General features: G+C 38.8%; 2 protein-coding genes across 3 annotated transcripts; one reads left to right on the plus strand and one right to left on the minus strand.

Annotated features, from left to right (window-relative positions):
* Positions 1 to 1,843: 1,843 nt before the first annotated feature.
* On the minus strand, positions 1,844 to 2,469 carry LOC148923230 (uncharacterized). The gene is made up of 2 exons (XM_089061434.1): positions 2,247 to 2,469; positions 1,844 to 2,160 (listed from the first exon to the last, which is right to left on the minus strand). Exons 1-2 carry the CDS (start codon positions 2,467 to 2,469, stop codon positions 1,844 to 1,846), a joined length of 540 nt encoding a protein of 179 aa, XP_088917560.1.
* A 3,997-nt stretch (positions 2,470 to 6,466) lies between these two features.
* LOC125204299 (E3 ubiquitin-protein ligase RZFP34-like) lies at positions 6,467 to 8,571 on the plus strand. Of its 2 annotated transcripts, none has more exons than XM_048102903.2 (11): positions 6,467 to 6,615; positions 6,697 to 6,784; positions 6,871 to 6,933; positions 7,015 to 7,047; positions 7,124 to 7,201; positions 7,288 to 7,331; positions 7,596 to 7,636; positions 7,711 to 7,793; positions 7,873 to 7,964; positions 8,033 to 8,144; positions 8,240 to 8,571. In XM_048102903.2, the coding sequence occupies exons 1-11, from the start codon at positions 6,554 to 6,556 to the stop codon at positions 8,381 to 8,383; spliced, it is 840 nt and encodes a 279-aa protein (XP_047958860.1). In that variant the 5' UTR covers positions 6,467 to 6,553; the 3' UTR covers positions 8,384 to 8,571. The 2 variants fall into 2 exon arrangements, with proteins under 2 accessions (XP_047958860.1, XP_047958861.1); XM_048102904.2 differs by having other exon boundaries at positions 6,874 to 6,933.
* Positions 8,572 to 23,412: the final 14,841 nt, after the last annotated feature.

Here is a 23,412-nt window from a genome sequence, read left to right on the forward strand (position 1 = left end):
CTCATCCAATTTCGTTGATAAAAAAATTTAAAAATACATAAAATAAAGTGATTATTTACCATGTTTATTCGTCCTGCAATAAAAATATTATTTTGAAAAGGGGAAAACATTACCCACGGACTACTCCGTCGGTTTTTCGTCGGTAAATCATTACTTTTCTGGTAGTGTGCAACCTTTCACGATAGGTAGCCAAAGACAATCTAGGTTGTGAAATCCTATTTCTCTTCTACAAAGAACCAACCGTGTCACCACCTTCTGTGAACGTCGTTCACGACCAGTCTACTATATGAAAGAATGAGACTTATTTGCTGCTTATAAACTTCAATGTCTGAGAAACATCTTATAAATGCATAAGCAAGCATCAATACGATAAAATTACTTCTTCTCGTCTTGGGTTAGTGGATTGTAGAGTTTATTGTTTACAAACAATTCTATCCGTGCAACCTACTCGAAATATGCTTTTCAGTATAGCAATCTTAACATTTGATGCACATCAACTACCACCTTACTTAAAGTGAGAAAAGAAGTCAAATACTATTACAATAACGTGAAAACTTAAATAATTATTTTAAAATAATAATAATTTTTATTATTATTTAAATAATATATACTCCCCATCTATAATTAACTTCCAATGTAGTTAGGTCGTATTCTATTCGGACCTTTTCAAAGTAGTTGGATCATTTTGTTGGCAAATACCTTATTCTTCCTCCTACTTTTACATTCACTTCTCTCATACTTTAGTGTTTCTCAACTTTAACATTTGAATATTAATTTCTTATATGTCCAAAAGAAATGCTTCAACTAACTTAAGATGTAGTTAGTAGCTCGACACTAGTTTTAAGAAATTATTGAGCTTGTGTAGGAAAGTAGGTGGAAATTTATTTGGAAGATGAACCTCATTTTTTAATTTTATATTTGTAATAAAATGTAAGTATTATACTTCATCCGTTCCATAAAAAATGTCTCACTTTCCTTTTTAGTTTGTCCTACTAAAGATGTCACATTTACTTTTTTAGAAAAAGTTCTCTCTCATAATGATATAAATATTAAATTTTCTCTTTCCATCTAACACACAAAACAAAACTTCCTAAAATCCCGTGTCTTCCTACAAGTGTGACATCTTTTGTGGGACGGAGGGAGTAGTAATTTATTGAAGCGTGAAGTCCCCTTATCAAAAGTAGAAAAAGTTAGATGAGTCTTTTGACTTGCAAATACTCCTTCCGTCCCATAGAAATAGGCCATATTTTTTTTCGTCCGTTCCCTATAAATAGTCCCTATCCATTTATGGCTACCCTTATCATTCAGAGTGTCCACAATAAGGCGGAACAGTCACGCCACACCCGCAGCCTTAAAAACTTGTCAGCCCAATAACAACCACTTAACAACCACAAATCACATTATTTTATTAATTGTTGGTACATTTTAATTGGGCTAGAATAAAAATTATCTGACGAAAATAATTAAAAAAATATCATTTATTTAACAAAAAATTATTAAACCAAATCTTCATTGTATTATAAATATTGGAAATTTATACAATGAAAATTATCTAAAAACACTTATAACAACACCGCCGCCGTTCATATCATGATGTGCCCACTCCCCTATGTGCCCAGATCTCTTCAACCATATCGGCCTGGAGCTGGAGATGATCTCTTTCCTTGCGCATGTCCCGGAAAGCTTGGAGCCAGTATTCATCACAATGCGGTACACCCTTTGCAAGGGAGCGGTGGCAACACCGTGACTTGATTCAACACCATCGTCCGATGCCCAACGCTCTATAGCCAGTGCTTCATCGTCTATTGTCATGTTATGCAATATAAGACATGCATACATGATATCAGCGATATCGTCTTGGTGCCAAACTCGTGTCAGGCACCATATAATGCCCCCATCGCGCTTGGAAGACACCAAAAGCACGCTCAACATCCTTCCTCGCATCCTCTTGACGTTGCGCGAACCAAGATTTCTTCGGACCAACTGGATGTCGGATCGTCTTCACAAATACGGGCCACCGAGGGCATATCACATCTACCAAATAGTAGCCCCTGTTATACTGTGTGTCGTTGACCACGAAGCTGATTTCCGGACCCTCACCCCGGCATTTCTCACCGAAGAGAGGCGACGACTGTAGAACGTTGATGTCGTTGTTAGACCCTGCAACATCGAAATATGCATGCCAGATCCGCAATCGATAGTTAGCAACGGCTTCTAGGATCATCGACGGGTGTTTGCTTTTGTACCTAGTAGTGAACTGCCCTTTCCAAGCCATCGGGTAGTTCCTCCATTCCAGTGCATGCAATCTATGTTGTCCATCATCCTTGGAAAACTGTGCACCCTCCCGTCCATGTCTAGCAGTATCTGGCAGTCGGCGGCGGTTGGCGTTTGTAGATACTCTGTACCGAAGATGGCCCTGATCCTCCTACAAAACTGCCACAGAACCTCTAGGCTAGTCGTCTCACCCATATGTAGGTATTCGCCGAACATGTCAGCCGGTCCGGCATAGGCCAGCTGCCTAATTGCAGTTGTGCACTTCTGCAACGTCGACAGCCCCACCCGGCCGCTGGCATCACGTCAGGTGAAGCCCCAGTACCGCCCAGCCAATGACGTCGATATATGGAGGAAGAGCCGTTGTGACATTTTGAAACGCCGACGAAAAAGCTTTGCCAGAAAACAAGGGTTTTCGGCAAAGTAGTCGAAAATCAACCGCAGGTTAGCCCCGGCATGGTCACATCGGATTGTCTGCGGGCGATGGATCGGACGAGGGACCGCCACCGCCACCGCACGCTCCGCATTCTCCTAAACTTTCCGCTCAACCTCTTCAACCACCGCGTCAAACGCCTCATCCAACACACATTGATACTCGTCGCCATCCATTTTATGAGAGTAGATTTGAGAAAAATGTTAGATTGGAGATTGGAATGGTACGAAAGAAATGAGAAGAATACGTTGTATATATAGAAAATAATTAAGAAAATAAAATAAAAAATCCAGCGGCGGCGGCGCGGCGGTCTGCAGTAGACCGCCGCGCCACCGCCCCAACCGCCCCTTCCACGCCGCGTAGGCGGCTCCTGCCCCCTCGTCCAGTAATAGACCGCCGCGGCGGTCCTATTGTGGGCACTCTTATGGACTCCACCATCCATTACATAATTTCAACTACTTTTTGTCATTCTTGCTTACTTTACCAATTACAATTTAAAATCCGTGCAATCCCAAATGGCCTATTTTTATGTAACGAATGGAGTATATTAAAATGACAAAATGAGTCATTATTTCGTGAACGAAGGAGGGAGTATATTGTTTCCTCAATATGTCCGAGTCTACAAGTTTTATTTCATGGATAAATCATTACCGGAGTCTTGAGGGATATTCTCCATTGAAAACGCGTTTTCTAGGAGGTTGGAGATGGTGTAAGAGGGAAACACATGAATATTTTGGAATGGAATCAAATCAGTTACTCTTTTTAATAATGACTCTGAAAAACCTAACAATAACATCAAAGAATATAACATATGATAGTGGAACCCAGAGCATGGATAGAGAATCACATAATTTAGATCGCTCAATCCATGATGAGATAGAGTGATACATCTAAAGGGTTCTTAAAGGGTTCAGAAAAGAAGCTTTTGCAAAGGTTGCTGATCTATAAAGAGAATTATCGTGACTAGATATTCTAAAATTTTTAGATGGCTTGCGTAGATACTATACATTGGAGAGCATATGCTAGCGAGATTGACATCATTGTATGTGATTGGATATTTTTATCTCTATCACAAAGATATTGCAATTATATTTAGAGTATAGGTTATAAGCAATGTCAAACTTAATTTCTAGTGTCGAAGTGTCGAATTCATCAATGTTAATTTGTTTTAGGTCATTTTTAGTTTGTTTTTGTTCATTTTATAAAATCCGGATTTGAAAAATACAGATGTCATTTTAGGTCATACTTACTAGCATGACCTAAAAGCGGATTTAGAATGATTTTCGTATTGTCTAAAAATGACTTCTGGTGTAATTCTGTTGTCCTTCCGATATGATATGAAATAAGTAAGTGATCTCAAATGGTAAATGTAATCAACATTATTAATTCATTTTAATAAAAAATATACAAGTAGCCTATTATCCATATAAACTGATCAATACTAAGCACACTGATAGTGATGGATAATCATGATTCTCCCTCAAGAAAATTAGAAGATGATTTATAATGATGAGTCAGACATAATCCCAAAGTACTACGTCGTATATTATCTGACTAAGATTGCTAGCTGAATGTTCACACAATCACACTCGACACTACTACTATTAAATCCCCTCAATATATAGAACATAAATAGAGTCTCTCCAATAATCATGACATGCTTAAAATTGATTTATTATTTGTTTATTACGACCGGCAATATTTACCTTATCCAATCATTTATAAAAATCAATAGTATGAGCCAGTAATAGTAAAAATATTTCGAAACTTCATATGAATGTCTTATCAATTCCAGGATGAGAAGTCATTTGAAAATCAGTTGAAATAACATAGTGGATGAGAATTGAAACTATCTAAATACTATTCCGACAAATCGAGTTGCAAAATCTTATCCACAAACAAACTCTATTTTTGAGTATTGCCGACATTGAGTTGAGTTGCATGACTAATGCATTTTTGTTTGGAATTTAAGGAAAAACGAAATATGGAGTCAACAAAGTCTGCAGAAATGGATAGAAACGGAGAAGCCCATAACTTGTTTGTAATTGTAGATATTGATGGTCATGGATTAAGATCACAGAGCATTTCCAACCCCAACTCTTCTACAGCGACACTTTCCTTGCTTTCTTATCCCCTTCCTAGTTCCTATCTATGCGCTCATTCTTCACATATTTTCGATTTTGATGATTCAACATTTTTACCCTTTTTTTTTTTCTTTCTAAATTTTACAGGAATTTTCTACTATTAATCTCCACAAAACAATTTGAATTAGTTCGAGGAAGGTACGTAAGCTAGTGCTATCAAGTGGGGCCCATCCTTGTCAGCAGATCTAAAGAATTTATCCATTTAATTGTACACATACGCTCTTCCGTCACTTCAAACAATCCTCTTCCTCTGTAAAAAAATCTGTGTCTATCCATGAAATATCAACTTTCTTTTTCTAAAAACAAAATTATTTGTCCAGGGTATCTGAACAATGGACACTTAAGTTGTGAGTATTGATAAAAAAAATTAGTACTCCCTTCTCCGTCCGGCTATTATCGAACTACTTCTGGTAGACATAAGATTTAAGAAATTGATATTAAAGAGTTGTAATAAAGAGAGTAAAGTATTAGAAAAGAAAAATAGAAAAATAAAAAGAATAAAGTGGGTGAAAAATAAAGTAATAAAGATGATTTTTTTGCTTAAAACAGAAATATTTCTTTACCGAGAGGAGTATTCTTTACCAAAGATATATATCTTTCACTTTAATAATGATAAAATATGTTATCTTCCATATATATATATATATATATATATATATATATATATATATATAAGGACTTGCATGTTGTAAATAATTTTATCGATTTATTATTACTATGTCCAGACAATGACAATGCATATATATACGTTCACTTTTACTTTTAGAAAACCGCAAACTTGTAACTAAAGAAACGGTAACATAAATTAATTTGACCCTTTTATTCATCATGCCTAATTATTTAATACTACTAAAATCTGTCGGCATTTTCTTTTATTAATATAGACGATATGCACAAATTAAGAGCCCATCCATGCACATGCTACTTTGTTGGTTTGCCCAGTGATCACATGGGAACTAAAGATATACACTCTCTATCGATTTTATTCCACCAATGTCAAGTATCTACTCTCCACAAATTCTAAATATCCCAAATTAGAGCAACACCTTTTTCTCTTTTATTTTATTTCTATCTCTTTCTTACTTTGATCTTTTTTTATCTCTCTTACTTTTTCCTCTCTTATATTTTATTGTCTCCACTTAATTTAATAAATATTCTTTTCTTAAATCCCGTGCCCAAAAGAAATTCATCACTTATAGTGGGACGAGAAGAGTACTAGTAGCATATACAAGTAGACAACATAATGAAGACATTTCCATTTCCAAATTGAATGCTCATAATGAACACATACTTGTCTCACTTGAAGAAAGCACACTGAAAATTCTCACTCAACAAAAAACAAATCCCATTTCTTCCCTGAAAAAAGAAAAATAATTAGAAAAGAGTTCACAAAAATTTACCAAATCTTGCATTTCCATAAAAACAAAACATAAGTTAGGGAACGTGTAGAGATTGGATTTGAGAATAGAAAAGATCAAAAGAGCAGTCACAAGAAATATGATGGTATTGTGTGAGGAGAGGACCACAATCCGGTCCTAAAATCTAATCCAAACACACGCGCCCTCATACGCGCCATTTTCTTGTTGGCCGTTACCCCTCCATTCCCAACTATATTAACGTCCCCATTTTGCTCTTCTCCACCACCACTCACTCCCACTGCTAAATTTATTAACTAACATTTTTCCTTCAAGAAGAAGAAGAAGAAATGGACTGTGTTTTTGAACACTTGATATTTTCTAATGAATGCATGATTAAGCAGGAATATGGGTATGCTTAACTCTGTTTCTGCTGCCCTGTTTTGTTAATTTCGATTTAAGCAATAATTAATCACGGTTACCGGTTTTTCAGCTGTCGTCATTACAAGAGGAAGTGTAAGATCGTAGCGCCCTGTTGCAACGAGACATTTGATTGTAGGCACTGCCACAATGATGCAAAGGTTTTTTAAAGTTTTTTTTTTTAACTTTTTAGCATATGATTCAATTCTTTCACTAGATTTGTGTTTTGATGCTAATGATGTTCTAGCAGAACTCTATAGAAATTGATCCACTCGATCGCCATGATATCCCGCGCCATGAAATTACAAGGGTTAGTTTTCTTTAATTTCCTACTTGATTATTACTATGACAAACCACATTCTCAGTTACTCTGTATATGTGATCTTTTCAGGTCATTTGCTCAGTGTGTGACACAGAACAAGATGTAAGTTTAAATAGGAAGATAGTGTTTTCGTATACGAGTCATCAACTTAATTTATGATGCTATTCGATGTTTGTAGGTCCAGCAGAATTGCATTAGCTGTGGTGTTTGTATGGGGAAGTACTATTGCTCGATATGCAAGTTCTTCGATGATGATGTGAGCTTCTTTTCATCTAACTATTTGAGTAGTTGTTATCCGATTATTATTATGTCTCTCATCAGTGTATTTTTTCTCCTTGTCAGATTTTAAAGAATCAATATCACTGCGAGAAATGTGGAATATGCAGGTTATTTTTCTCTTTTCCTTAACGTGGATTACAGAATTAGATGCTATGAACAGATTGAATGTCATATGTCTTCATCTGTCCTATGATAGCAAACCATTTTTATTCTTGTCCCTTTCGTCATGGCGTAGCAATGGCCAACATGTTACCCCGGACATTGCTATGCCCCACATTATCCTAGACTCGATGCAGTTGATTCTCTCGTGGCTTCTTTTCACCTAAAGTAATCTCCTTCGAATCTAACTTGCTTCTCATTTCTTGTTCTAGAACCGGTGGCAAAGACAACTTTTTCCACTGTGATAAATGTGGTAAGTCGAGTTCCCACCGGTCATGAAAACTCTACTGCTGATTACAGTATTGACCGAAATATGTCCTGTTGCAGAATGCTGCTATTCAAATGTGTTGAAGGATTCACATATATGCATAGAGAGAGCAATGCATCACAATTGTCCAATTTGCTTTGAGGTAATTAAATCTCTAATCAAGTGAAAGATGTGGTGTCAATTGGTGGCTATAGCTAATCAACATATCCGAATATACGCAGTATCTTTTTGACACGCCTAGAGACACTACCGTGTTGCCATGCGGTCATACCATACATCTCGACTGCGTTAAGGAGATGGAGCGCCATTTCCAGTAAGAATGAATCTCCCTATCTCACTCCACTTGTGTCGTCTACATGTCTGATAAATTTGGCGATGCAGGTATTCTTGCCCGGTATGCTCAAAGTCGTATTGTGACATGACCTGCGTCTGGGAGAAGCTGGATCAGGAGGTTGCTTCAACGCCTATGCCTCAAATGTATCAGAACAAAATGGTGAGGAAACTGCTTAAACTGATTAGGCTTTGGTTTGTTTACTTGATTGGTACCAACTCGAAAAGGCCTTATTTATGTTGCTTTAATTGTTTTAGGTTTGGATTCTCTGCAACGACTGTGGGGAAACATCCGAGGTGAACTACCATATACTCGCGCACAAATGCACCAACTGCAACTCGTACAACACGAGGCAGACGAGAGGACGTTCCCATACATCATGCGCCTCACAACTTGTTTAGATGGAAAAACCAAAAATAAAATAGAGGAAGAAGTATTCTTGGAGTAGGAATAAGGCTGTAGGCTGAAGCCAAAAGATAGTGTTGTTCATTTATTCTTACTTCACTACTTAGGAAATATTCTGTAAATCCATCTTCAGCTTAGCCTCTCCTCTGTTCATATTAATCTACTCATCACCGTTTAATCTTTAGCAGTTTTAGCAGGGATGTTAACTCATATCTGTATATATATGAAAGTTGGAATACAAGAATGAACTCAGCTAACATGATACAGCAAGTTCCCAGATCATCAGAAAACTGCAAATTCATTAGTACCATTTATATATATATCAAGATATGAAAGAATACAAAAACATTAAACATTAATCAATTTGTAGCTCCTGGTTCTATAATTATTCAACGGCAAAAAAGGGTTGTTCGGATTTTGAAGCTCCAAGAAGCTATAATTATTTTTCGCACATTCGCACCCTAAATTATTGAAAATCTTAAATACGCTTTAGTGCCCAAGAGGGCCCCACACACACATATATTGACTATATCAAATACTCCCTCCGTCCATATGGGTTGGAAAAGTTCTGGCATATGGATCCTACTTTTATATACTACTCCCTCCGTTTCATTGAAGAGGATTCAATTTCCTTTTTGATTTGTCCCAACCAAGACGACTTATTATTAAAAATGGAAATACTTTTATCTCTACTTTATTTCTCCTCTTTTACTTTACTCTCTCCAATAAATTTGCATAATTTCCCGTACTACACAAGGAATGGGTCATTTTCCTTGTGACGGAGGAAGTTAATTTTATAATAAAATGTGAGTGAGAATGAGTTAGTTAAATATAGGGTCTACTACAAAAAATGATAAAAATGAAAGATGAAAAATTTCCAGGGACAACGAAAATTGAGATAAGGACAAATTTTCAGAGCCGGGGGAAGTATATACAATGAAGTCCCTACCCAAAATTATTTTTGCATCCGCCTACTGATAGTACTCCCTCCGTCTCATTGAAGATGACCCACTTTCCTTTTTGGTTTGTCCCAACTAAGATGACTCATTATTTAAAATGGAAACACATTTATCTCTATTTTATTCTTCTCTTTTACTTTACTCTCTCCTCTTAACACATAAAATATAACTGCATAAAATCCCGTACCGCCCAAAAAAGGGGTCATCTTCCTTGGGACGGAGGGAGTAACAAAAACCATCATGCCAACGTGACTCAACTTCATTATCATTTTTTATTTCGTTTCTTTAATATTCTTAGTTTGCCCAACCACTTTTCTCTAATTTTTATATCTATCTCTTAGATCTTTAAAAAGTACTGGATCATATCTCACACTTTTCTTTTAAAAAGGACAATCTTTAATTAATATGAAATTTGCATGAGTGCCTTTCATGATTGGAAGAGCTTTTAGGTTTCCATATATTAACGTTAGCATCGAATCAGAGGGTTCGACACACGCCTTTCTCTCCACCTTCCTACTTTCATCATGATCAATCTCATTTTCACTCGTGACTAGCACTCTCTCTCACTCTCAACTTTCAATAGTATTTCTTACACGACAAAGACTAAATTAGGTGGCTAAGTGGTAATGATACTGGTTTGTGCGGTAAAGATTTTCCCATGATTTGGGATTATAAGGATATTGTAGTTTGATCATGGTAATACTAATATTTAGCGTCGCAAATAGTAATTAATTAGCCGTCCATCCAATCTAAACACTTAGTCCGAATTCATTATAATTAATTTATTAAAAGAGTGATAATTACATTCCATCATGCTATATAACTGCTATTGCTATATATAAAGGGAATGGGAATTGTTATTAGTAGCAGAGAGAAAAGAGAGTAGAGTTGGTGATGGGCATAAAAACAATGGTTCTGCTAGTGTTGGTGTGGGGGCATGTGTGCCTTGCCATTGCCAATGCCACCAATAGGAAAATGATGAGGGAGGACTATACAGATACAGTGGCTGTCTCGGCCGTGGCTGCTGCTGCCCCTGACGAAGAGGAGATGAAAAACCACCACTTTATCCCGAGGCGCGCCTGGGATAGCAGCCAAGATCAAGAGGGAGCCCCTGAGGCGGCCAACCGTGCTTGATCTCATCCACTCTTATAAATTTACGACTTATGCTTTCTACAAAACTATATTTTCATCAGCTTTTCTTAATCTTAACTCTGTCTTTTTTGGAAATTATGTTTCTCGCTTGTACTTTGTTGTTTTATGAAACAGATGTAAAATACGAGTAGTTGCTACGCACATAGTGTTTATTTATTAATTTGTATGTGCATATATGATTTCAACCCCAAAAGAATCTTCTTTGATTGCTTAGTTAGATCTTAATTAGACCGCTGCCAAGTATGTGAGCTATAATACTACTCCCTCCGTTCCATAGTAATGGAGGCAAAACTTTTCGGCACGGAAATTAAGAAAAATTGTGTTAGGTGAATTAAGTAAAGAGAGAATAAAGTGGAAAATGAAAAAGGTAGAGAGATGAAGATAGAAAAAGTAAGAGAGAGTAAAGTAGATGTGGAAAAATGTGTTGCCTTTTACCAAAAAGGAAAATGACTCTATTACTATGGAATGGACGGAAATAGAAAAACGCCCCCTATTACTATTGAACAGAAGGAGTATGATTCTCCTGAGTTTAAAGCGTGGGAAAAGGTTGTGACCTATTAGTAAGGATCAGACCAGCCTATAAGTTATAACTCTCTTCAATTGAGAACTCTTTTTCAACCACACTCATACACATCGTTTAAAATATTTTGGAATCTCCTGAGATACACAAGCAACCAGTTAATAATAGTAGTAAAAACACAGATTATTCAAACTTTTCCAAGAAAATAGGTAACTGAAAACACAAAGGAAAAAGAACTAGACACTCTAGGATCAAGTTTAGGCTTGGTTTTTTTTCGCATAGCCACGGATGACGGATCTATATTAGTATATTACAACAAAAAAAAGTGCAAAATAGTGACGGAATTAGTGACGGCATCCAATAACTCAACAACTAGTGACGGAATTAGCGACTGAAACGTGTCAGTCACTATTAGTGACAGATACGTCACTAATGCGAAGCAATGCCCTATGGTTTCCGCCACAGTAACTTTAGTGACGAAAAATTTGTCACTAAAACTTTTTATGGACAAGTTTATTATTGACAGATCTGCCAAAAACCTGATCTATCACTAATCTGTTGTAGGGAAGACACTTGTTAGTGACGGAAGTATCCGTCACTAATTAGCGATTTTTTTTGTAGTGCATAGGATCATAGATATTGCAGGTTGTTTATATAATTAGGTGGTGTTCGGTTTCCTAGACAAAATAATATCAAGATACAATCTAGGATTGAGTTGTGAAATTATTTTAGTCATAGGGGGTTAGTTATGACTAATTATCCCATGATTATCCATCTAGGATTGAATTGTGTGATTGAATCTCATGAACCAAACACACTATATATTTAATCCGGGATACAACCTTGCAAACTGAACACCCCCTTAGTATCTTCATTTATTCCTTGTTAATTTAGTAAATTTTCCATTTCAGTAAGTTCCAGGATATATAATTGAATCATGAGCCACGCACCACTTTATATCATCATTCCACAGTCTCCTCTTAAATTATTCGTGATCCATGCACCACTTTATATATCATCTCTTATTTAAGATATACTATCTCTGTCCTCGAATAGGAGTCCAATTTTTCTATTTTGGATCGTCCGTAAATAGAAGTCTTAGTTCATTTTTACTATAAATGGTGGTAGGATCTCACGTTCCATTCGTATTTTATTTAAAACTAATATTTAAAAAACATCGATTCTCTATTGTACCTTTTCTTTACTACATAAAATAAATCTTATAAATTTGTCAATTATTTGATCACCATAGTCTAATCTAAGCACACTAGTTTAGCTTGAATTTTGATATAATAATTAATTTGATATATGAATTTATTAATTTTTCTGAAAACTTAAATTAATTATTTGGAGAAAAAAAGATACTCCCTCTATCATGCCATAGTTGAGGCGTTCCTTTTAGGCACTATAGTTAAGAAAAGATGTTTATTATATTATATGGAGAGATAATAAAGAAATAAAATAAATTAAAGAGAATAAAGTAGGAAAGAAAAAATGTATCAATTATTACTCCCTTAGTCCACTAATACAAGGCTAATTTTGACTGGGTAGGAGTTTTAAGAAATGTCGTAGAAAGTAAGTGGAAAATGCTAGTGGAAGGTGGGTCCTACTCTTATATTATTATTTTTATAATGAAATATGAGTGAAATAAAATTAGTGGGATGTATGGTCCATTACCAAAAGAAGTAAAAAAACAAATGAGACATTTATTGGTGGACGAAGGGAGTACCATATATGGTCATGCTTCAACTATAATGGAACTTCTCAAAATGAAATAATGACTCAACTATGTTGGAATGGAGGGAGTATCCAATAAAATATTTCCTCCGTCCCATAAAAATAAGGACATTTTTCATTTTGAGATTTCCCATAAAATTATTCTCTTCTATTTTTAGTAACTTCTTTCTCTCTAGTAAAGTGAACCGCATTTTCCACTAACAATACTACAATTATTTTTACTTTCTATAGAGTGTTCACAGTGGTTCCGCCGCGGCAGCCGCCGCCGGTGGTAGACCACTGCTGGACACATTGCATCGGGGCGGGGAAGGGGCAGATGGGAGCGATACCGCAAACGCGGCGTGGAAGTGGCAGTTCACCAGCGACCGGTGCGGCGGACCACTGCAGAATGCCAACCGCTTTTTTCTAATTTTTTGAATTTTTCTATAGATACACCCAATTCTCTAATTTTTTTCATTCACACCTCCAGATCCACACTACAATTCCATATTTATATTTTCATCTCTCTAGATGCTAAAGCATCTGAACGATGTCGCTAACGCTTACGCCGCAGCAACCGACCCGATCACCAAGGCGGTGCACTGGGACATCATGCAGAGGAGGCTGAGAAGTGAGCTGGGGTTGACTGGGGACGTGGCCCCAGCGACGGGGGACTGATGGGGATTCCGATGATGCCGAGTGAGCGGCGGCGGTGTATGTTTAAGTGTTTTTATTTAATTGTCGTTGTATAATTTTCACCTATCTATAATACAACGACTATTTAGTTTTTTTGTTTTTCTTAAAATTTAATGTTGTTTTTTTCTAATTCGTCTGATAATTTTTGTATTGGTTGTCTATTGGGCTGGACAAGTTTTGTAGTTGTGGAAGTGTTTTTGTGGTTGTGTCATGGTTGTTACGGGGTTGTTGTCCACCATTGTGGACACTCTTACTTTTCCAATTGTATATTAATTCATGTGTCGTCACAAATTTCTTTAATTTTGTGGAACGGAAGGAATAGTAATATGGTGCATTGTAGTGTAGTAAGCGTTAAGTACTAGACTTAGTGAATCTTATATTCCCGGATCACAACAAAGTTTGAACTCTTGTTGTCGCTGATGTAGCTCATATGTATGCGTATGTCGACCGATCCAACCAATATATTGCTTTCTCTCATAGTTATGAACACCCTTTAAGAAGTTTGACAAGAAGGTGTGTACATCCATGTTGTATGCATATTGACACTTTGACAATAAGATCGCATTTCAGGACTTCAAACCAAACTAGAAGATTAAAGAAAATAGGTTGTTGCATATTGACACTTAGACACTGGCGGGAGCCCAAACTTTGTATTTCCACCAGAACAAATACTTGAAAATTTGAAGGATTTAAGAGAATGGCAAGACTAAAGAATCATAAGGGGAAAATTTGGAGTGTGAATATAGATCCTCAAACATTATTGAAATTTCATGTAGCAAACTTTTAGATGAGTTATAGCATGTCTTGCATGTCCTCACTAAGTATGTTCTCTTCACCTAGGGTACGTGTGAGTTCAGCTTGTGGCTTTTCTTTTTAGCTTTTTTTTTTTTTCATGTTGTCCCTTTGTTGTTTTGCTTTTTTCCTCTTCTTCTTTTTTTGTTTTTGATTTTGTTGAGGTGCGTCGGTCTTGGAAGATCTTGGAGAATGTGTGAGGTCTTGTTTTGCTGGGAGTGGATCCTCTGATGTGGCTAAAGCACAGCAGAGGATGTTGTGGAATAATACTATGCAATTTTAGTCCATAAATGAACCCACTCATAAATGAAAAAAAATAAATAAAAGAAGCAAAATCTCAAATAGTATAAAGAAGAATAAAAAAACAGCTCATATATGGACTAAAACTGCATCGTACTATTCCACAACACCCTGTTTTAGCCACAACAGAGCCACAACAGAGGATCCACTCCATGTTTTGCTTTGATTCTTATGTGTTTTGTAGTAGAGTCTCGCCAATTGCTCTGTTAAACATTTATTCACTGCTCCTTTGTCCCATAAATATATAGACAATTGATATGGCATGGGAACTAAGATAAAATTAGTAAAGTAAGAGAGATGAGGAGTGATAAGGCTAATTTCATGCATTGGTTATGGGGTTAAATTCTATAATTTCTCTGGTCTAACACAAATTTTAAGCCAGGTGTGTAGAGGAAATTGTCAGATCCAGGAAGAAGGAAAAAATCGCCTGGAGAAAGAAGCTGGCAGAGAAAGTGAGTCAAATAGAGAAGAAGTTACCAGACGAAGGAGCAGCCGAGGAAAGGGCAGAATGGGTATTACAAGGAAGACTCTAAAAGCTCTATCCCTTATAAATAAGAGCACGCGGCACACGAGAAATCATCATCTATCAGTTCTTAGCTCTTAGCTCAGCTTTTCTCACTCTCTACACACACACACTTGGGGGAAATCAGTTCGGGGGGTTTACGTTTAAAAATTTCATCGGAGTTGTGCAACACCGTCTCCACGGGAGGCGAAGATACAATCTGTTTCTGTTTTAAGTTTACGTTCCCGAATTTCCCGAGTCTTCGCTGTTCAAATTTCTGTTGGATATTGCACTGTTTTGCTATGGAATTTACTGCTATGGTTTTGTTTCATGTTATCGCTGTATTTTCTGTTTACTTTGAATGTTTTTTGCGATTGATCTGAGTTTGGAAATGAATTGTGTGGAGATTGTGGTTGATTGTTTGAATCTGGTTGAATTTGTGTGATCGGAGATGGGGATTGCTGTGGTTTGTCGAGGGAAGCTTGGATCTGGAATGGATGAAGCGTCCAGTGTTTGGATCTGTTCATATCTGCATGGTTTTGATGTTTGAATTATGTTTTCTTATTTACCTCGTCTAGGGATAGTAGATCTACTTAAGTTTCAGTAGTTAATCGTAGTAATCGGTTTAATCTAGCTTGCTCTGTTTCGTTTTGTGTTTTGCTCTGCATTTCCTCTGCATTTCGTGATCAAGGTTTTTGAGAAGATGAAGTCACTGTTAGTTAAGCCTTTAGTTAGTTAATCTGCAGCTTTTCATTCGTACTCTGCTATTTTGGGAAATGGTCCCCACAATTCAATTTTCCTCTGTCTAGGTTAGTTTTAGGAAGTCGTTTACTAGGTCTGGTTATTGTTTTCACTAGAGAGTAATCTTGAGTACGTCTTGTTTATCTTCATGCATGTTTCTGTCACTCTTGCCTAGATCTAGCTGTTAGAATAGAGCATTACATTTTTTGAGTCTAGAATCTAATCTCAACCCCAAAAATGCGTGGTAGCAGCCAAAAACAGTTTTCAAATCTTCTCGCATGTTTACTTACGCATCCATCTCTGTGGGATTCGATCCCTACTTCCTTATACTAATTCTCTTTAGAACAGTGGGTTGAGGGTTTTGAAAAGCAGAAAGTGAGTGTGTGCCGAACGACAGGTGATTTCGAGGGTTCTCTGAGTTCGTAGACCCCATGATCTAGTGGATTCTCTGGATCTGAGAAGTTTGAATATATTGACATACTCGCACGAGAATTTCCCAACTCTTTCAAATGGTGCCGTTGCCGAGGTTGGATGGCGTAGTTTGTTTACGTGTTTAGAGATTTGGTGTATATAGTTTTAATTCCCTTTTATTGTTTTTCTTTGCAGTTTATGAGCAAAGGCTTACAGTTTGAAAACTGGAGTAACTCGTCTGGGTCAAGGAACGCTCAATTCAGGTGGCAGGTCAAGGAGTCAACATCCACAGTCACCACCAGATCGGGGTTAACAACCGGAGATCCATTTCCGTTTGGTTCAGAAAGTGACGAAGAGTGGAATTCGTCAGTCAGAGAGGACCCAAAGTCATCATCAGAAACTGAACACTCAGAAACAGAGGAAGAGGAGTCTGTAGATATGGCAAATCTAGTGGACCTTGATCCTGAGATCGGTTTGCTCACCGCACATCTAGATGGCGAGCTTGCCCATGCAATTGTCTCGAATCAGCGTCAAAGGTCCATCGACATCAAGACGAACGTGCTAGGCATTCTACCTACCATTTCAGAACGGAGCAATGAGTGCCCATATGAGTTCCTGAATGAGTTCAGCAAGCTGTGCAGCATTCAAAAGAAGCCGAATGATGCAACGGAGGAGGACTATCGCCTGCGCGCAGTCCTGTTCGCTCTGAAAGGAGAGGCCAACACATGGTTGTTGAGGCTGCCACCGGACTCAATCCACGCATGGAAGGATTTCAAGCTGGAATTCCTGGACTACTTTTTCCCGTCCAACAAAACTAATGCCCTCAAAAAGGAGATTAAGGAATGTAAGCAGGACTACGATGAGTCCTTGAGTCAATATTGGTCTCGGTTTAAGGGACTGCTTGATGCTTGTCCCAATCATAGAATGATGGAGGCTGAGACATTTTACTTATTCTATGAAGGAGCTAATCCTGAGTCTAAGGATTTGATGAATTCCTCGAGCGGGGGGGATTTCACTAAAATCAAGCCAAGTGAAGCACGAGAGATTCTGGGAAGGTTAATAGATGCAAAGAATGCGTATGATAACCCACGTACTATCATGAGGAGAAGCTCAGCTAATGCAGTGAAGGAGTAAGAAGGAGAAGGAGTTAGGGACAGAATAGATCGATTGGAGAAGGCGCTTCTAAGCGCAATTGAAAAGAAGAACTCCCTTGCCTCGCAAGAGAAGGAGAAGACGCCAGGTCAGGAGGACAATCAACTCCAAGTCTATTATGGTCCACCACCCGACGGAGAATTCCAAGCCCAGGCGAATGCAGTGGGGAATTGGAATCAGAATAATCAGAATACAAGCTGGAATAAGTGGAAGATCAAAGAGGCCTCATGGAGAGACAACCCCTGTTTCAGATGGGCTGACGGGAACCAACAGCATCAATTGCAGTACCCAGGTCCAGCCGAAACCCAACAGAATTGGCCTAACTGTAATCAAGAAGGGCCACAGCACAACAACTCGAACTAGTCAGGGAAGAGTCAAGAAGGGGCAAACAACTGGAGCTACCGTTATCAAGGAGATCAGCCTAATTGGGGCAATAGGAACCAGGGTAACCAAGGGAATTCTTATGTGCCGCCACACCAAAGGAATGCCACTGGGAATAATCAAAATTTCCAGCCTAACCACCAAGGGAATCAAGGGTCAGGGAGCCAGTTTAACAATAATCAAGGAGGTCAAGAGAACTATCGCCAGAATCAGGGGAATGGACCGAATCATAACCAAGGGTCAAGCTCCAATCAACCTAATTATAGGTCTCAGAGGAATATGGATGATATGGTACATGACCTAGTCAGCTCTCAACAGCACATGCAGAACAGCATGCAATCAAACAATGATGTGGTGCATAAAATTCAAGGTGCACAACATGAATGAGATGAGAGGAAACGAAGGAAGAATACCAGCCTCGGTAAAACCACCTGATCGGGCAAACATCAGTCAGATTACTCTGAGGTCAGGACGTGGTTATGAAGGTCCAGTAATGAAAAATGATGAGAGTGTACCCCCCATGATTAATAAGGACGATGAGAGTCTTGCCCCTAACCAAAGAAACACTTAGATAAGGAGCACCAGAGTAGGAGACGACCTTCAAAAAGGTGATCTGGAAAAGCCATTACCTCGTATGACCGATCCCTTTTTCCTAGACCCAGAAACAGATGTGGAGAGTGAGGAAATAAGGAAGGAAACTGGAGAACCCTTAGCTGGGGGGTTAGTAGGAACATTGAAACGTTTGAAGCCATTTCCTCACCGAGGGGAAGCTAAAAAGAAGAAGGATGACACCGAACACTTCATGGAGATTTTTGGCAAGTTGGAAATCAACTTACCGTTCCTGCAGGCTCTAAAGCTGCCTACCTTTAGCAAATTCATCAAGGAGTTCATTGCTGGGAAAACCAAACCTGATGGGAAGATAGTAATTGGAGAAAACGTGTAAGCTGTGATACAAAAGAGGAGAATGCCATCAAAATGCACAGACCCAGGTATGTTCACCTTACCTATTTCCTTGGGTGATATAAATATTGAGCATGCTATGTATCATCTAGGAGCATCGATAAACGTTTTACCGCTTTCGATATATAAGAAATTGATAGGGGTAAGTCTGGTTGACACGAAGGTGGTAATTCAGTTGGCTGATAGAACATGCATCTCACCCGAAGGTGTGCTGGAAAATGTGATAGTTAAGGTGCATGATTTCCTGTATCCAGCTGATTTTCACGTGATAAAAATGAGTGAGAATGAATCTGCTGAGTCTAGTGGAGTGCTTTTAGGAAGGCCGTTTTTACGCACCGCTAAGACTATAATTGATGTGTTTGATGGAACCATATGCCTGGATTATCATGGGGAGAAATACACATTTAGCATCGATGAAGCTATGAAAAAGCCACTGGATGATGAAAATTTGCATGCTATCGATGTTATTAACCCCCTGGTCCAGGAATATCTTGAGACTGAGTTAATGCAGGAGCAGTTCAACAATTCAGGACTGAGTCACTCTATTGACAAAGAGGTAGTAGGGTGGTGTGAAACTCTATTGACTCGGGACATGACGGACAAGCAGATCAGTGAAACGATCATGGCATTTTGCCACCAACCACTATCACTCGAATCGACTTCTTCTGTTCAAGCAAAAGGCCCAGACGAGGCAACCGACTTCGGGGAATGGCAACCAGGATTTTAGAGACAAATCCCCTGCCCCAGGAAGCCATCGCACCCAAGAAGGAGCTGAAGAAATTGCCCGAGAATTTAAAGTATGCCTACCTTGGAGAGGATGAAACTTTCCTAGTAATAATAAACAGCCACTTGACAGAGAAACAAGAGAATGAGTTACTGGAGGTAATCAGAAGGAACAAGAAAGCCATAGGATGGACTCTCTCAGACCTAGTAGGAATCAACCCTGATCTTTGTATGCACCACATTAGACTGGAAGAAGGTGCGAAAGCCCAGAGAGATCCTCAGCGTAAGCTGAATCCAAACATGAGAGAGGAAGTTCTGAAGGAAGTTTTGAAACTGCTGGCCCTAGGAATTATCTACTCCATCCAGATGGTGAATGGGTCAGCCCAGTCCACATGGTGCCTAAGAAGTCAGGGATACAGGTGATCAAGAACTATAGAAATGAATTGGTGCCGACTCGGTTGGTGACTGGATGGAGAATGTGCATTGACTACCGAAAGCTGAACAAAGCCACTAGAAAGGATCATTTTCCCTTGTCCTTCATCGACCAGATGTTGGAAAGATTGGTTGGAAAGCAGTACTTCTGGTTCCTTGACGGATACAGTGGATATTTCCAGATATATATGGATCCTGAAGACCAAGAGAAGACGACCTTTACATATCCATTCGACACTTATGCATACAGAAGAATGTTGTTTGACCTATGCAATACACCTGGAACCTTTTAGCGTTGTATGATGAGTATCTTCTCGGATCTATTGGAAGTGTGTATTGGGATCTTCATGGATGATTTCACTGTGTATGGGACTTCCTTTGATTCCTGTTTAGCCAACCTAGATCTGGTACTATGAAGATGTCAGGAAAAGAATTTGGTCTTGAACTTTGAAAAATGCCATTTCATGGTGCCAGAAGGAATAGTCCTAGGTCACGTGGTCTCGGAGAGAGGAATTCAAGTGGATAAGGCCAAAGTGGATGTGATCTCGAAGCTACCCTACCCTACGAATCAGAAAGAAGTCAGAGGATTCCTGGGGCATGCAGGATTTTATAGAAGATTCATCAGGGACTTCGCGAAGATTGCGCAGCCGCTTACTCATCTCCTGCACAATGATGTGGAATTCGTCTTTAACGAAGATTGCAAGAAGACATTCCAAATGTTGAAGGATAAGCTTATCTCTGTCCCAATAATCAGAGCACCAGATTGGAATCACCCCTTTGAGGTGATGTGCGATACGAGTGATTTTGCAGTAGGAGTTGTCCTGGGTCAGAAGATCGAAGGGAAGAGTTATGTCATTTTCTACGCCTTGAAGACCCTCAACCAGGCTCAGAAGAATTATGATACTACAGAGAAGGAGATGTTGGCCGTGGTATACTCATTCGAAAAATTCCGACTGTACTTACTGGGGTCGAAGGTGATAGTCTACACTGACTACGCAGCCATTAAATATCTCCTGGCCAAGAAAGAGTCTAAACCAAGGTTGATCGGGTGGGTGCTACTACTGCAAGAATTCGACTGGGAAGTAAAAGATAAAAAGGGCACAGAGAACAAGGTCGCAGATCATCTGAGTCGAATATTTCAAGGGGACACGGACGAAGCCATACCTGATGCCTTCCCCCGAGGAACATCTTTACTATCTAGGGAAATCTGCTAGACCTATTCACTGGGAAACGGTATTAGTTAGAGGTGTCGAAACGGGTACCCGCGGGTATCCGCACCCAATTTTGCGGGTACCCGACCCCGAAATTTAAATATTTTTGTACCCGCAAGCATTTGCGGGTATCCCGATACCCGCATCGGGTTACCCGTACCCGCAGGTCCGGGTACTCGCACCCGAAGCATGCAACTTACATAATTGAACAATTATCAATATTTATACATATTATGGTTATGCCTCTTGCGTCTATCAGCCGATGTGGGATTCTTCTTTTCTGAAGCTTCATCCCTAATATACCAAATTATCAATATTCTTGCCTAAAGCTTTTCCACTGTAGTTCCTAGTTCCTATACTCATTTCATCTACTAGAATATTTATTTTGTTAGCTCATCATCTGGTATTGCTAAAATCGCTTCCCATTCATTAGTGTCAATTAAGGTTTAGAAAAATGTTTATTTGTAAGTAATTCAAAATATTTTCAAATTTGTAAGTCATCTTTAACGACAATTCTTGTTCCCCTGAATTTGAAGTAATTCAAAATATTTTCAAATTTGTATGAAAGCTTAATGTTTATAATGAAATAGAATAGAAAGTGGTATTTTCTTGCTTTCAAAAACACAAACTATTAAGACATTCATATCTAAAAATCAATTAGCAAAATTTATAAATTAATCATGTTTTGAAACTATTGTATTTATATAAATAAATAGATCCCTCTTTGTATATAATGTCATAATGTGAATACAAAGAGGCTGTCAAGTTTTTCCACATTGGTAGTAGAATGAATGATGGTTTCAATTAGTCTTAAATAAAGTTTAGGTGAGTGAATAAGTGAATTAAGTATTTGAGTCGGGTAATTATTCGGGTATCGGGTATACCCCGTCGGGTATCGGGTATACCCAATACCCGATTTTCCCCCAATTTCAATACCCGATCCCGACCCCGAACCCGATTTTTGCGGGTAGCGGGTCGGATAAGAAATTACTCGTTACCCGCTACCTGTTTCGACACCCCTAGTATTGGTAGTAACGGGTCCAGGGACATCAGACAAAGGGAAATATCCGATGAATACAGACCCATGGTTTGCTGACCGGGCCAACTTGGTTATAGGAGAGATATGCCAGGTTCCCAAGAAACTTCCCGGGCCCAGAGGATGAAGTTGAAGAGTGAGGTCAAATACTACTTTTGGGATGATCCTTATCTCTGGAAGATGTGCTCAGACCAAGTAATTCGACGATGTATTCCAGAATGGGAACAGAAGGACGTGCTCAACCATTGCCATGCCCTGGCATGTGGAGATTATTTTGGACCTAGGAAGACTGTCAGAAAGGTTTTGGATATTGGATTCTATCGGCCGACACTGAACAAGGATTCCTTCGAATTCTGTCAAGTTTGCGAGAGATGTCAACAGACAGGAGGTATCTCAAGGAGGGACGAGATGCCCCAAGTTTCAATAATAGTTTGAGAAATCTTTGATGTGTGGGGGATGGATTTTATGGGACCGTTCCCATCTTCCTATGGCAACACTTATATATTAGTTGCGGTTGATTATGTGTCTAAATGGATAGAGGCAAAGGCTACACCCACCTGCGAGGTTTTTGAAGGCGAATATTTTCAACAGGTATGGAGTGCCTAGAGCCATAGTCTCAGACCAGGGAACACACTTCTGCAATCGCATTATAGAGGCAATAATGAGAAAATATGGTGTACACCATCGGTTATCTACCCCATATCACCCCCAGTCAAATGGTCAAGCTGAAGTCTCGAACCGAGAAATCAAGAGCATTCTGGAGAAAACGATAAATACTACGAGGAAAGATTGGAGTAAACGCCTTGATGATGCTCTCTGGGCCTATATGACCGCTTACAATACACCAATTGGGATATCAACGTATAGATTGGTGTTCGGAAAAATGTTCCATCTGCCCGTGGAAGTGGAACACAAGGCATATTGGGCCATAAAGGAGATGAATATGAAGGCGCTGGCCTGTGAAGAAGAAAGAAAGATGCAACTACAGGAGCTGGAGGAACTAAGGCTGGAAGCATTTGATTCAGCAATGTGGTATAAAGAGAGGACAAAGCTCTGGCATGACAGGAACCTCCGGGTCAAGGAACTACGAGTTGGGCAGAAAGTACTTCTTTTTCAATCTTGGCTTAAGCTAATGTCTGGGAAGCTGAAATCCAAGTGAATAGGCCCGTACACCATTGTCGGCCTTCGAGCAAATGGAGCAGTGGAAATCCAAGGAAGCGCCACAAATTCTGTTCCCTTCCTCGTCAATGGAAATCGGGTAAAAGTATTTAGGGATAATTCAGAATTGCATGTAGTGGAGGAAGTGCCACTGCATGCATCCGTAATTATTTCCTAACTGGT

The sequence above is a fragment of the Salvia hispanica genome, chromosome 6 (genome assembly GCF_029641045.1).
Source record: "Salvia hispanica isolate PSC_SH4W2 chromosome 6, Shi_PSC_v1, whole genome shotgun sequence".
NCBI classification, from domain to species: Eukaryota; Viridiplantae; Streptophyta; class Magnoliopsida; order Lamiales; family Lamiaceae; genus Salvia; species Salvia hispanica.